Below are 14345 nucleotides of genomic sequence, written 5' to 3' on the forward strand. Positions count from 1 at the left end.
ATTCTTTATATATTGTAGTATGATCTTCTTACGGAGAAATAAAAACTTCCAAAACTGGTTTTAATAGATTGTTGTTTCAAAAAAACCTTTTAAAAATTATGTCTAAATTCACTATTTAAAATTAAGAGTGTATATCAAAATCAGAATCCGCCCTATAAATCGAACTAATAGAACTGACAACCCCAATAGATTTGACTTCGTCAAGTTTGAAATTTAAACTACTATAGCCAAAAAATCTTTTTTAGGCCGAATATATACTCTTACACCTAAATTCCGTAATGTATTCAAAGTATCGATTTCATTCTGTTTCCAAATGGAACACGGTCAAAAAATTAAGTAATGTGTGCGTACAACATGATACACCAGTTTTTAATGAACTTTTTCTAGACAAGCATATAGGTTTGAAAAAAAAAGAAAAGGAACTAGCATATTAAATACTATGGTTATGCCAAACAAATTACCTCTAATTTCCAAAGGCTCATTCAAGAAAATAGATTGAAAACAGATATGTATTCCCCACCTCACATGTTGGGCATTTCATATTGCTACGCAACAGGTTTGCTGTTTCAATGTGGACACCGAAAAGCTATTCTTGACAATTTAAAAGGATTTGCTAGAGAAACGATTTAACATAAAACCATGTAAGTGACTAAAAATTTGTACTTTGCTATGATACTCCAATTTAACACGGGGTTTTTCCTATGGCAAAGGACAAGGGATTACCATCAAACACCTTGGTCTAAGCTGCTGGTACTGTGAACGTATATTTTTTTCAGCACTTCACATACGCAGCATCAACCTAATACGCAACACGAAACTTTATTAAGATGGGACTATCTAGATGTACAAAAATAAGTGGTCAAAATACCACAGAGTAAAACAGAGAAATTAATGGTTCATTTAATCTCCGTACAGATAAACAAGCCACAATCTTAAATGTCCCACCGAGGATCCATCACATTGGAAAATCAGATAGGATAAGACACAGATTTCACTACAACGATGTCTAAAACATTCCCACGATTTCCCAATCACTCATTCTCAAGTACGTACTCCTCGAACCGGCAACTATTTCCTGTTGACGTACATGGATAGAAAAAAAGAGTCCAAAACGAGTTGGAAAACAAGCAAACATTCCAGGCGAGACTGATGGAGTCAGTTATGTTATCCGAAACATCCACCAGAGGGGATGTTACACTCACTCAGCCACATAAAGAAACGAATACTACCCATGGAAATTAGAGCTCAACACGGAAATGTCTGGTTACCATTCAGGGGAGAAACATCAGCACTCTTTGCATATATCGTTCTCTAACCAAAAGCTTGATTACACAGGATCTAAGAACATGAGGGACATCATTTTGCCGATTCAAACACTCCCAACAAAACCTCCAAAACGCCATAAATATATCAAAAAAACAGGCAAGGAGGAGAGGGGCATGCAAGGCAGATGGGTTCCCAAGGGCTTCTTTTATCGTGCTCCAACGCTATCAATCCTCAAATCAAGTTAAATTTGGAAGAGTCATAACAACAACAGGGCTTCACACCAAAGTGCAAGCAAAGATGCCGGCATCAAAGAAACACCTTGGGAAGGATATAACCGGCTACTCCGACAGTATGTGTGCAAAAATTTTGATGAAGCATGCTCTTTTGGGCCAAAAAGTTGCTTCAGCCTTCCCAAGTAAATTCATCTATCTTTAGCTGAGGAGCAGCATCGAGCAGCTTCCTTGGGCCATTCCAAAACTCGGGGCATAAGCCTGTTACATGACATATCACAGGATCCCATAAAGCAGAAAAATCACTTTAATATGACGCAGCAATGCATTTTTACTGAGTGATCTATGTAACCCAATGTCGTTATCACATTCATTCATCAGTTCATCTCCTCTCTTCCTTTCATGGAGAACTGGTGTTGGGGTGGGAAATGATTTTTATGACACTACATGCACTCAAAATCAACCAGGTGGGCTATGTTTTAAAGAGTTAATGGAAGTAATGCTTCATCTCTATCATTATCGCTACGCTCGGTGGAATTGAAAATAAGCTCACACAACATCCTATGTTTAAAAAACAATGGGCATATCTTGGATAAACTCTATTCGATACTGGAATTGACTCTATAGCTTTTTGCAACGAGTCAAAGACCAAAACGTACTTCCTTTAAGATTCAGCGAAGTCAATCTGTTTTTTCAACTTTTCAAAAATTCACCAGATAGATGACCAAGATGTGGGTAAGTTCAAAATCAAACTTAACACTAACTCTGAGTTACTGTGGGCATGTCAACATTTAATAGATCAAATGTGGGAAATCTCAGAACAGATAAACCTATACTCCTGCTCCTTTCTGCCGAGGATCAGATCAGCTGAGTAATGTACTTTTAGCGCTCCACCTTTCTCATCTTTGCATCAACCACCACATTGCCTCGAACAAATGGGCGGTAACCTTTAGAAGAGAAAAAAGAGGAGAAAGGGGATTGGACTATTAAGAAATCCATACCCTTCATTAGCAAGGTACTGCTTACTCACAAAACATGTCCACGGTGCCCCTTTTCACTGGCAGTCATCAGAACGCAGAATACACTTTCACATGGCTACAAGAGAAAGAGCTAGTTTCAACACGGCTCAAACAAACCAGTCTTAACCAAGGAAAAACTAAATATAAGCAATACCAGGAACTTTTCAAAGAGGGTAAGTGATAGCTAACTGGGCACTCTAGAGCTGAAGCCGATTACACAAATTAACTTCCTCAGTCTCAGACCTAAGCTAAGGCCAAAGCTGTAGCTATACATTTAGGTATGGTCATGGAGGGCACTCTTTAGAGCCGAGGGTCTTCCGGAAACCTCTCTACCGTCAAAAGGTAGGGTAAGAGTCTGCGTACAGTTATACCCTCCCACTATTGTGGATTTCACGCGGGTTTGTTGTTGTTTATAGGTCATGGGGAGCGGCAATGCCCATAAAGGAGCGGTTAATACGGTAAAAGGAAAAAATTGAAGATATCAACAAGAGCAGCAGCTTATCATTACAGAAGTCACTTGTAGGGGAGTAAGCCCATCTCTTTGCAGGAATGCCTTATTGTTTATAGTGAACCTTATCTAATTGTGTTAGGGCACAATTGCAGAAACTTCCCAGATCAGGGCCATAACGTACACTATGACATTTTCTGTTAATTCAAGCTAACTTTCAACCTAATTTTCTGCTCCTTGAAAATGTAAAAGCCATTCGTAAAACCTATTTGGACATCCAAACTAACTCAATTTCCTACAACTTATCAAATTAGGATATTGGACAAACAATTAAAAAAGAAGAAGAATAAAGTTTAAAATGAATTATAATATCTACGAACAACTGAATCATATATTAAAATCACAAATCACCCAGCTCAGAAAACATCTAGGGCAGATAAATACGCACCATTTATTATTTTGAATTTTCACAAATAAGAGGATTTTCTTAATAAAATAAGGGAAGAAGGAAGCTGATAGAGTGCCGCTTCCTGTGGGTGAAGAAAGCTAACACGCTGTCGGAGTTATAAAAAACTATCAACCATCATTTAGTGGGCCCTTTTCTCACTTCTTTGATAAAACTTCTCCAAAGGGGATCCCACAATTCCCTAATAAGTTGCCAGAGCAAATAAAGAGACTATTGACAGGCCATATCCGACCAGACACAGCGCATTTACCGAAAATGTCAGAAATCATCCAAAGAAAAAAAGTAATAATCCCTACAGAGGATGACAATTGTCTAAGAAGAGTTGGATACTCAGTACTTGCCAAAAGGTTATAGAACACCTACAACGTAGTGACATATCAGAAAGACGTAGGGTACATAAAGGAGAATCCAACATAAATAGAAAAATATCAGTAAGAAATACAATACGGGGAGTCAAATAAGGCCGGTAAATCATGGTCCGTCACTGTGGAGCCAAACAAGAAATGTACATTGGACGGTTTAAATTTGCAGTGTGTTCTGTACATTGACATTGCCGCGCGCGGCAACAGCGAATAAGGTCGGCCCGCGCAAGCGAACTTAGGACTTGTGACCTGATGCTTCGCGACATTGTATCGGATGAAAGAAGTTACTTATACTTGAACCCTGACAAGAGCATGGCTGTTTTGAGTAGTGGCACGCTCCAACACCTTCCAGGTTGCATTGCCGCGTGATACTACGCCTCGAACCTTCAAGCTGGATTAATTCTCAGATAAAGAAGCAAACCAAACGACATTTACTAGATGAGAGAATTACAAGTTCAGAAAAGATAAAACAGTAACAAGAGAGAGATTGTAAGAGGAGATAGTTGGGAGAGGGTAAGACTTTGGCATTTTCCAGAGATTCACAAGTTTTCGTTGTGTCCAAGTAATAGCCTTGTTTAGATTTGTTCCCATCTTATACCATTGCTACCAATAGAATTTTTGCTAGTGATACGAGGAAGAATTTTCTTAGAAGGATGGCTATGCCATAAACATGAAAAGGGTTGCAGAACAAGAAAAAAAGCCATTCTAGAAGATATGTCACTCTTAACTTGTCAAAGAAGCATCATTGAACTACAAAAAGACTATGCTATGGCGCGTCAAGAACCCAAATAACTTATTCACTATGCTGAAGAGTGGTGGGAGAAACTACTCGGAACTTTAAGGATGAGCCTTTTGGTATTTCCGATCACTAGAAAAAAAGGCTTGAGGCGTCTACTACGTCCATTGGCTGCCAAAGTCATAGGTTGAGAGAAAGAGGATAGAACGAGATTTAGAACGTTCAGGATGCTATGAGAGCTGCGCGACAGGGACTTGATGTTCATATTAATACAGATACATTTTCTGATCTATTGTGTCAGGATAGTGCACCTCTTTTAAAACGTCAGGGTATTTAGTGGTAGAATTCCTCCAGAGCTCTACTCCCATTCTGATCAACTAAATATGACAATGAGAAATGAAAATTATAGGAAGTGACAAGTTCACAAACTTTATGGGGCGGAGGTAAACGAAATTTTTTGATCCACTCAATACATAAGAAAATTTGTTATGATGCGAAGGAAAGCACTAAAGATGACATTTCAAATGGCGTTCGAAAGATTCATTGATAACTTTTTCAACCATACTAAGAGAAAAAAAGAGAGGATCCAAGTGGCTGGGAGTATCACTCATAAGGAGGCGGATGATGTAGGGCAGTCGATCAGTTTTAATAGTAGTGAATAAATATATTCTAGGAGTAATTAGGAGGATATTATGGGTTTTGACTATTCGTGTTGGGTGCAAATACGTGGGGCTAGAATACATTTGATCTTATTGAACGAAAACTAGCATCTATTGATTGGTAGCCATTGCAGATTGTTTTTTAATATGATCAGGCCTCAGCGCGTTCTCTTCGCAAATATAATGTATATAATGAGGTTTCTTTATTTATATCGTAAGTTTAGAAAAATTATTTGATGACGGAAGTGCCTACACTGTAAATCTAGTGATGCTCTATATTAAAACTCAGCATCACTTTCAGGCAAAAGTGATAGAAAATGGAAATTCCATATTCGGCGAAATTAAAACAAAGACTTATAATGCAGGAAGTGAAATGGACAAAATGCATTATAGATGGCCATAAACTCTAAAATACAGATATTAGTGGAGAAACGGTAGATAGATCTCCTCTCAATGATGAATTATATGAGACTGATTAACTAATTAGAACTGATAATAAATGGGCCAAATCGAGTGTAACTCCACAACTTAACAACAAGACTATTATAGCTATTCTCTGCATCTCAGCAATGCTTCTTGATGTCCCAAAATTTAGACTACTTAATATACACTTATGTTTTTCAGTCGGCACAATTAGCATGGGTATGCTTCTCAAAATAATATTTTTAATATCTATAGGAACCATAGGGAAAGTGGAAGATCCTTTATGCTATATTGCAGCGATATTTGATTTTTAGACTTTAATTCCCTATGTATTTGTGTTGCCAATAAATAGTTAGGGAGGAAAATAAAGGCTAACATGACTCTGTCAACAATATTCTGTATAAACTCGCTCCATATTTTTAAGTTCACGGTAAAAATAATAATATGTTTTGGGATAGGGAGTGAAAGATGTATGATATGTGTCAGCCTATTTGAACTGTTTCGCTCAAACTTGTTGTAGATTTATGGTGCAAAAGCAGTAAATGGGTGTTCACATGGTCTTCGCAAATTAGATGCTAAAAACAAGATACTATAAAAGTTTACTAAACAGTGGAGTCGGATTGTACGGATCTGGGTTATACAAATAAGTAGGAAATTCGATCGCATTTTTACACATCGCAACAACACAATTGGCTAGTTCTCTCACGCAAGAAATGGCCAATTGGATATTATTTGGTTTAGTTCTAGAATGTGATTTCTATTACTGAAATTTCCGATCTACTTATAAATACAAATGGAGGGATACGAGGAACAATATTGGGCTCTAAACAGGAAACTAATACAGTAATTGATGATGAGACCATATGCTAGACAATCGAAAGATAATTATTCCATAAGATATAATCTATTATTTGAAAAACTAGATGTTGAGGAAAACATAAATAAGGGAGAAAATCCACAAAATTTCACAGATAAAAAAACTAATCCCTTGCATTACACAAGAATTGCCTTAATCGAACAGCAAACAATTCGCATAAACAAGATATCCAATGTCACCTAGGCATGAGATTCAAACCTATGGATACCAAAGTGTCAACAGATTCTAAGTATAGTTGTAGTCTCACACAACCAAACCTGAGTTGTCCAGTAAGATAGGAAAAACAGTCCTTCGAGAAATTCGTGCTGGTAGTGCCTCTGAGAAATTGGGGAAAACCAGAAGACAAAATTCAGCAGACTAAGCCAAATGCTTCTTGAAGTGATTTAGACAAATAAAAGTTCAACAGTACGTGGCCCCATAATTAACAAACACCTTGCACGGCTAGAGTTATGACTAGTATTCTGTACGGATAGAAACTACCAAAGCTGGTTTACTGACGCCGCAAAAAGCATGAGGTGCTCATGAATATACGAAATTTACGTGGCGGGAGATACCACAAGCTATGAACGATATACTAGAGAGCTTTTATTAGAGAAAAAAAACAAAACTTATACAGTACTCTTTATGTTCACTCAAGAAAAAAGTTATCCTAGACTTGAGAGCCATTTAAATACCCTTTCCTGCACACCGCCCCTCAATGGACAGAGGATAACAAGATAACCAGGATCGGGTGGAAAGTTATATCACACGTTTTCAGGCGTAGCCTTTCAGTCAGAGCAAGTATCTTCATCTCCAATGCTTAGCAATAGAGGAAACCTAAGGAGTTAACATCGAGTAACCACATATGCAGGCTAAGGGCGTTAGAATCCTAACATGTATGTAGACCAATCTCATTAACAGATGAAGAGGCCGAGCATCAGAAATAGTGAAAAGTCTTCCTGTCAGGATTGGACAAGATTTTTTAATAATGAAGAAAGGGCAAGGAAGTACTAGGCTCCACCAGAAGATATTAGCGGAACAGCACAAAGAGCAACAAAAAATTAAAGAACCGTGCTTAGAGAACGTGGCGCCATGTAACTCAACGAAGCATCGAAGCAGCTAAGACTTTCAGCCCACGAGCACTTCCCTTAATCTTGCCGATGAGCTAGCAACTTGCAGCATAAGCATATCCCCTTGATTCATATTTTCAGAACTTCAAGCAATTACCAAAAATTTACATCGAGAGTTTGCACTACATAATTGAGATGATTGGACATTTTTTTTCAAAAACACAAACCTTATCAAGATAACTTTCTAGAAGAGTGGCACAAGGATTGGCCGCCGTGCTGTGTCTTGTCGATGGTCAATGCATGACTACAAACTTTTCCTTACCACCAAAGTACAAACAGGAATAATATAATAACATTTTTGATGACGGAGGAACAATATTAAGCTAACATGAAAAGCTCAGAATTAATCCGGATTACATCAACTCCCCCACCCCCCCACCCACCCCCCCCCCCCACCCCCCGGACCTTTTGGAAGTTCCACTTGAGGTCAGCATTTTTTTCTCAAAGTACCAAGTTTTGGGAAAAATGCCTCTTAAATTCAATAAAAATTGAAGGAAGACATACATTAGACACATTGAAATATTTAATGCAGATTGACCTCTATATTGTATCCCAAGAGGGGGGAAACCAAGTAAACACGTCCACATAAAATGATATGTTTTTTCCCGATAAGCGCATAACATTTCAGGAGCACTCGTATCTGAACTCCATTATAAGAAGTGTAATGACAGTGCCGACGTATATCTCTTAATTGGACCACATCTAAAAGAAGGCAAAGTTTGCCTAGAGATACAACAGCATACCTGATTCAATGCCAAGATATCTTGATATTTGAGCGCAAATCGTCAAGACATATCTTGGCGTGATTAGGTATGCTGTTGTATCTCTAGGCAACCCTGCTTTTTCGATGTGGCATGAGCATTAATTAAGACGAGCAATCAGAACAGCAGGGTAAGAGCAGACTGCCAGGAAAAATGTACTAGAACATTGATCAGATAGAGAGTCTAGAGTGACCTTAGCACAATCCACTTTAAAAACCAGCGGAGTATGGAGTACCTATACTGACTGAATTACTGAGAGGGTTCCAATATCTGGGTCGACGTACAGCTTTTTAGGGATCGTTAAGGTTTAATCACATTCTCTTGAATCGGTCTCGTTTCGAAAATGGCTGCCTAAGCTCAAACTGGAATATCATTAAACTGTAGATGAAGGAAATATCCAGAATAGAATGTCTCTTCATAAACCGACTTTTAGCAGTAGCAGCTACAACACAATGAGTAGCGCGAATTCTTTATATAAACAATATTCATAGGCCCATTGATTAAAGTTATTATTTGTAAAGGGTGTGTTCTATCTAAACAGCTTAAGCTTCTTAGATGAGATTGGTGTCCACACTTAACAGTTTTGATATCATTTTGACATAGTGCTTATCAGCCATTTCAAGTTTGCAACGAAAGCAAAGTTCTGCCACACTCGTTAATAACAAGTTACTTGAGAAGTTAACTCTGGTTTTAGAGATTGGTTCTTTAACAGTAGGCAAGCGCTAACTATAAGACCAATTCTCCTCCCACTACCCCTCCAGACCTATGACCCTTCATCTCTTGTATCCAAAGGAAGAAAAAGATGGAAATCCCAAAAAGGAAAAGAAAAAAACACAAACAAACAATCCCTTCTCTAGCTTACGTCCTGCTCCACACTGGGATCCATTTTAGTCCTTAAGCATCATTGAGTACTTTGTTACTGATTAAAGCTATCAAACCTGGGACCAAACCGCTGGCATCCTATGCTTCGGCAAGCACCCAAACAGAAACATATTGTTGGTTTTTTCAACAATCCCATGACGATGGGCGCATCCCCACGTCATCGCATTACAAACGCATACAGTATCGATGTTATTTACATTTCCCCCTATTAGCCATGATCAAAACCCGAAGTAATACAGTTGAGATGGTTTCGACCGAACATTCATTGAGCAGAGAAGTATAAAAGGTATACAGCAGCAACGTATCTTCATTGAGAAGTTGTTTATGAATAGTAACACAAACCCAGTTTATAACTGGCCAAAAATATCATCAATCTTCAAGGACACCAACCTCTAGACCAGATGCATTATATTTTCTCAGAAGGAACAATCAATAGTTTGTGTAGACATTTTTTCCTTTTACTAGTGTCTCTCTGGGTATAGGTTACAGGAAAACAGTATTACCAGGTTAATATAACTTGGAAGTTTCCACCATAGCTTGTTTATCAAAAAAGTTACCATCACCGCTTAACTTGTTTCATGAATAATAGCAAGAAAGTAAATTGTCAAAGCGAAGAAATGCCTTATCCTTTGATTCTTCTCATAGTCAAGGAACTATACATTAATACCGATTGAATACAACAGTTGCAATTGTGGCAAAGCAGGCACAGCAAGCACTGCGTCCTCTAAAGGAATTTAGACAAGGAAAGAGCCTATATTTCTAAACAAACAAAGAAGCAGTTCATTTTGCCACTCCCCTCATCATATGAAACCAGCATTACATATATACAGCATTAGAATTTGCATATGTACCCACACCAGAGGCAAAAAGTAAAATGGAACTTCTCTTTTTCTGAGGAAGTAGTAAAATAGAAATTATATTATCAAAAATATCATCTCTACAATTAAGCCAACAGACCAACCTGCAAAAGGCTTGTCCGTAGTTTGCTGCTCTTAAAAGTGTCCATTGCAGTGAAACATCAAATTCATGACCTGCTGCATCAATACATGCTTCAACAGCCTCAGGTAACGAAGACCGTATCAGCCTCAGATTCTCATCAGCCTGGTGAATTATTAGGTGATTAAAATTTTCCCAGAAGCTGAACTTCAAAACAATTTTTCTCTACTATTAGCAGTCACAAGACTAGTTTTTTTAAAACTTATTGTGTCTTGTAACTATTTTACTCAGCACAATCTTTGTGATATAGGCTACTTCATTACAAGAACAACAATGGGAGGGTAGGATGTACGCAGACCATACCCCTACCTTTGTAAAGGTAGAGTTGTTTCTGATCCTCGGCACAACTAAAGACTACGTCATTAATATATTACCTTCTTCACAAAAAAAAAATTCTTCTCTAGCATGTAAACTAAAGGATTTGAGTCATTTGACATCTAGTCACTTACCAAAAAATTTAAAAGAAAACAGATATGTTGTATTTAACAATTCACATATCTGAATGATCATTACTTACCCACTGCCTTAAGATGGCTGCAAACACTGCTGGTTGAATTTACAAGGTTTTAGTCCATAGTGGAGGCAACAAAACTTAATTAACAGAAAAAATAGCATTCATGCAACACCCTTAAACTTTAATAAAGAGCAGAGATGGAGAAGCAAGATCCCATCAATTCTCAATACTAGTGAATAGCAGGTCTTAAAAGAAATGACAGACCTTTATTATTGGATTTCAGCAAAGATAAAGAAAAGACTTTAGCATCACAGTTGTTGCAATTACTCAAGAAATCTAAATGTGAGCTTATTTAAGTGCAAGGCCAAACTTATTTTTCCTCATTATAGATTATCTACTTCAACATCTGTATCAAAAGTTAGCTGACACGTAACCTGAGTTGTGAATCTTTTAGATTCATGTCACAGGAACCTAGAATGTGTTTGGTATTAGGTTAATGTATTCTATAAAAATATGTTAACTGAAAATGTTACATAAAACACTGCTTTATGTCATTGTATGATATTGGGTTAGGAATATAGAAGGAGGTAATTGTAGTAAAGAATGTGGAAAATGATGTAGCATGGCAGAGTATTTATAGTAGGAATTAATATGCTTGTAGAGAGCATTGACTTTATCCAAAAGACAACAGTTAAGGATTTTTCATTGTTTCTGCTATCCTCGTCAAACAGGGTTATCAATTACAATGTCGTAAGGGTATGCATCTCAGGGTACATATGCAAGTACGGAAACAAGTCTGGATGCAAAAGTAGATAAATATTTGTTAGAGAGGTAAATATGTGCACAAATGGACAAGTCTAATGATGCTCATTTTATGGAAATATTTCGAGATTGAAATAGGCAATTGGGTCTTCGTCATTTCATAGAGTAAATACCAAAAGATATAGCCTACCTTGGCACTCCGCCTGTCAAAATGATCTAAGGCATCATAAAGCAAAGCAGCTGGTAGTGTGCTACCAATCTGAAATATGGAGACAGTTGAATCTGGAACACGATGAAGAAATTCCATGCTCATGTTGGAGAGTATTCTAACCCCGTCACATTCAGGGATAAGGAGAACTGGTTCATCATAAAAATAGCTGACAGGATCTCCAGGACCCACCATTAGAAGCTTATCATCCCAGTAGAGTAGTACACTGTCCAATCCACACCATGCTAGCTGCTCGGGGGGTAGGGCTGACTATAAGTACAAAAGCAGTAGCATGGTAAGCGAAGATTCACTTTTTTTTTTCTGGATAAGTTGGTAAAGAAATATTCAGCGATCCAGATGAACTAAAAATTCCAAAAGATGAAAATAAAGGGTGGCACACACATGTGATATAAAATCCAACTAAAATAGCCAGAAATCATTTTTTACATGTGAAAAGCAACAACTCAGATCCAATTGATGCTCAAACAAGTTATATGTCATGGTAACTTGCTTGAATTATTCTATCTAAAAAACTGTATAAACAATAATGTGGTAAGACATCAAAAAAAATCATTCTAGTTAGCCACTTAACATAATACTGAGCAAGTAGAATTTACTTAAAAGAATGCAGAAACGGCAAGTTAAAGCATTGGGAATAAAATAACCTTCTCAAAAGTATAGTCGAAAATAATGCTGGAGAAGTCCGTAGACATAACAAGAAGCCTGTCATCATGTGTAAAAGCTGCCAAAAGCTTCCCATTCTGAGAAACCACCATTTTCTGTAGAGGCCCAATTCCAAGCCCAACTTGTTGAACACCATCCTCTTCCACCAACAACACATGATCAGCCACACTCATCAGTACCTCCACATTCCCAGACATAGTATACTGCGGCTCGATCACAGCCGTACATAATGGAAAATCCTCCAAACCAGTATCCGCCAATTTGATTGGTTTCGGGTTGTTGAAATCGGGTATGCAGTAAACCTGACACGCCTCATTGATACAGACAACACCGTTTCCCCAGAAGATGCATTCAACTACGCTATGAGTAAAACAATCAGCGCCTAGTGTGAGCTGAGAATTCGGTTCAATAGGCCCGGCGTGGATGTTATATCGGTAAACGGTGCCGTCCTGAGTGATGCAAACTAGGGTTTGATCGTCGGTCCATGACATGCCGATGAGTCGGCCGCCGGGATTCTTCCAGACAGTTTCGGAGATCTGAACGCCGGCAGAATTGAAGATACGGAGCTTCCGAAGGGCGGATTCGGCGTAGAGTTGGACGATCTTAGCGTCGTCACGGATGACAGCAATTGGACCGCCGAAAGGAGCGCAAGCGACTTTGTTGCGCGTGAGGTCCACGTTCTTCCATTGCATCTGGTAAAGTTCTGGTTTCCGGTAGTAGCGATTGTGGAGGAGCTGCCATTCTGCGGCCACTGTGACTGCCGCCATTGGGAGATTGCAAGCTAAAGTTTAACTCCTGATCAAAGATATCGTTAGATCAAAAAGATTACTGAAAAAATGTTTTAGCAGCATGGTCAGGTCCGGGGCAGCTCTGCTCCATGTTTACCTTTCTTTTTGAAGATTACTAGCCTCACCCTTGAGCCACCCATGAAGATAAGTTGTATATTTCTAAGCAAATAATCTGTTTGAAGATTGCAAAGATGTAGTAAATGGTATGATCTTAAACACAAAATAGGAAAACATTGAGGAAGTAAATAAGCTATTCTTGAATAAACAAAAGAAAGCATGGTTCAATTATAGAACATGTAACATATGACGAATAATTCAAGGGCACTGAAATATAAATCTTACTTATGTATACATTATCCGAATTCTAGCCAAATATGAAACTATAGCGGCTCTAATTTCAACAACACAGAACTTCGTTATCCGAATTCTAGCCATAGCAAAGTTTCTTAATTTTGGACGAGCTTCATAAACACCAATTACGGTTTATATTTCAACTAGAGAAATTGAATTTCAGTCACTAATATGCAATTCTTGAAGAAAACAAAAGAACGTTCAAAAGGGACAATGTGAATCTGCAAAAGAGGAAAAAACATTGCTAACAATTTAGAACACGTCCCAATTAAGATTTACGATTTAGAGTATTGGGATGTCAACAAAATCAAGAAAAATTACAGAAATTCAGAGATTCAATCAAAATAGAATATCCAAAAGTGAGAACAAGACACAAATAAGAGGCAAGCAAAACCTTCTAGTTTAGCCCCTTCTCAATCGTATTTTAAAAGAGGTTTTTTTAAACCCTAAACTCGAAACTGAAATTTACCATTAGAAAAGTGGAAACAAGATGTAGAATTCCAACCACAATTTTCAAAATCTTACCTAGAAAAAGATTCGGCGGCTCCTTGATCCTTGAAGAGATAAATTTGTTTTGGGTTTACAAGAAATAGCCTGATGTCAAGAGAGAGAAAAAGGAAAGGCGTGTATTTTCGGTATTTTTAACCTCTGGACGGAATAAGACTCAATTAAAAGTCTGACCGAATCAGATCCAACCAGACCCATCCAGACTTTTTAAAATAAAAAAAACAAATGCACTTAATGAGCTAATGGGCTAAGATTTGATTCATTCATATTAAGACCCTCATTAAGTAGGGACAAATTAAAAAATAGCCAGATTTATAGTTAAAATATCATGGTATAGCCAGTTTTCACACTGGTCAA

The 14345-nt window shown here is 37.8% G+C and overlaps 1 protein-coding gene across 2 annotated transcripts; it reads right to left on the reverse strand.

Annotated features, from left to right (window-relative positions):
- Positions 1-10039: 10039 nt before the first annotated feature.
- Positions 10040-14140, reverse strand: LOC109205795 (protein VACUOLELESS1-like). Of its 2 annotated transcripts, none has more exons than XM_019368543.1 (5): positions 14007-14140; positions 13228-13302; positions 12324-13137; positions 11641-11928; positions 10040-10339 (listed from the first exon to the last, which is right to left on the reverse strand). In XM_019368543.1, the coding sequence occupies exons 3-5, from the start codon at positions 13107-13109 to the stop codon at positions 10055-10057; spliced, it is 1359 nt and encodes a 452-aa protein (XP_019224088.1). In that variant the 5' UTR covers positions 13110-13137; positions 13228-13302; positions 14007-14140; the 3' UTR covers positions 10040-10054. The 2 variants fall into 2 exon arrangements, with proteins under 2 accessions (XP_019224088.1, XP_019224090.1); XM_019368545.1 differs by lacking the exon at positions 14007-14140 and adding an exon at positions 13876-13931.
- Between the last annotated feature and the right edge of the window lie 205 nt (positions 14141-14345).

The sequence above is a fragment of the Nicotiana attenuata genome, unplaced genomic scaffold (assembly GCF_001879085.1).
Source record: "Nicotiana attenuata strain UT unplaced genomic scaffold, NIATTr2, whole genome shotgun sequence".
NCBI classification, from domain to species: Eukaryota; Viridiplantae; Streptophyta; class Magnoliopsida; order Solanales; family Solanaceae; genus Nicotiana; species Nicotiana attenuata.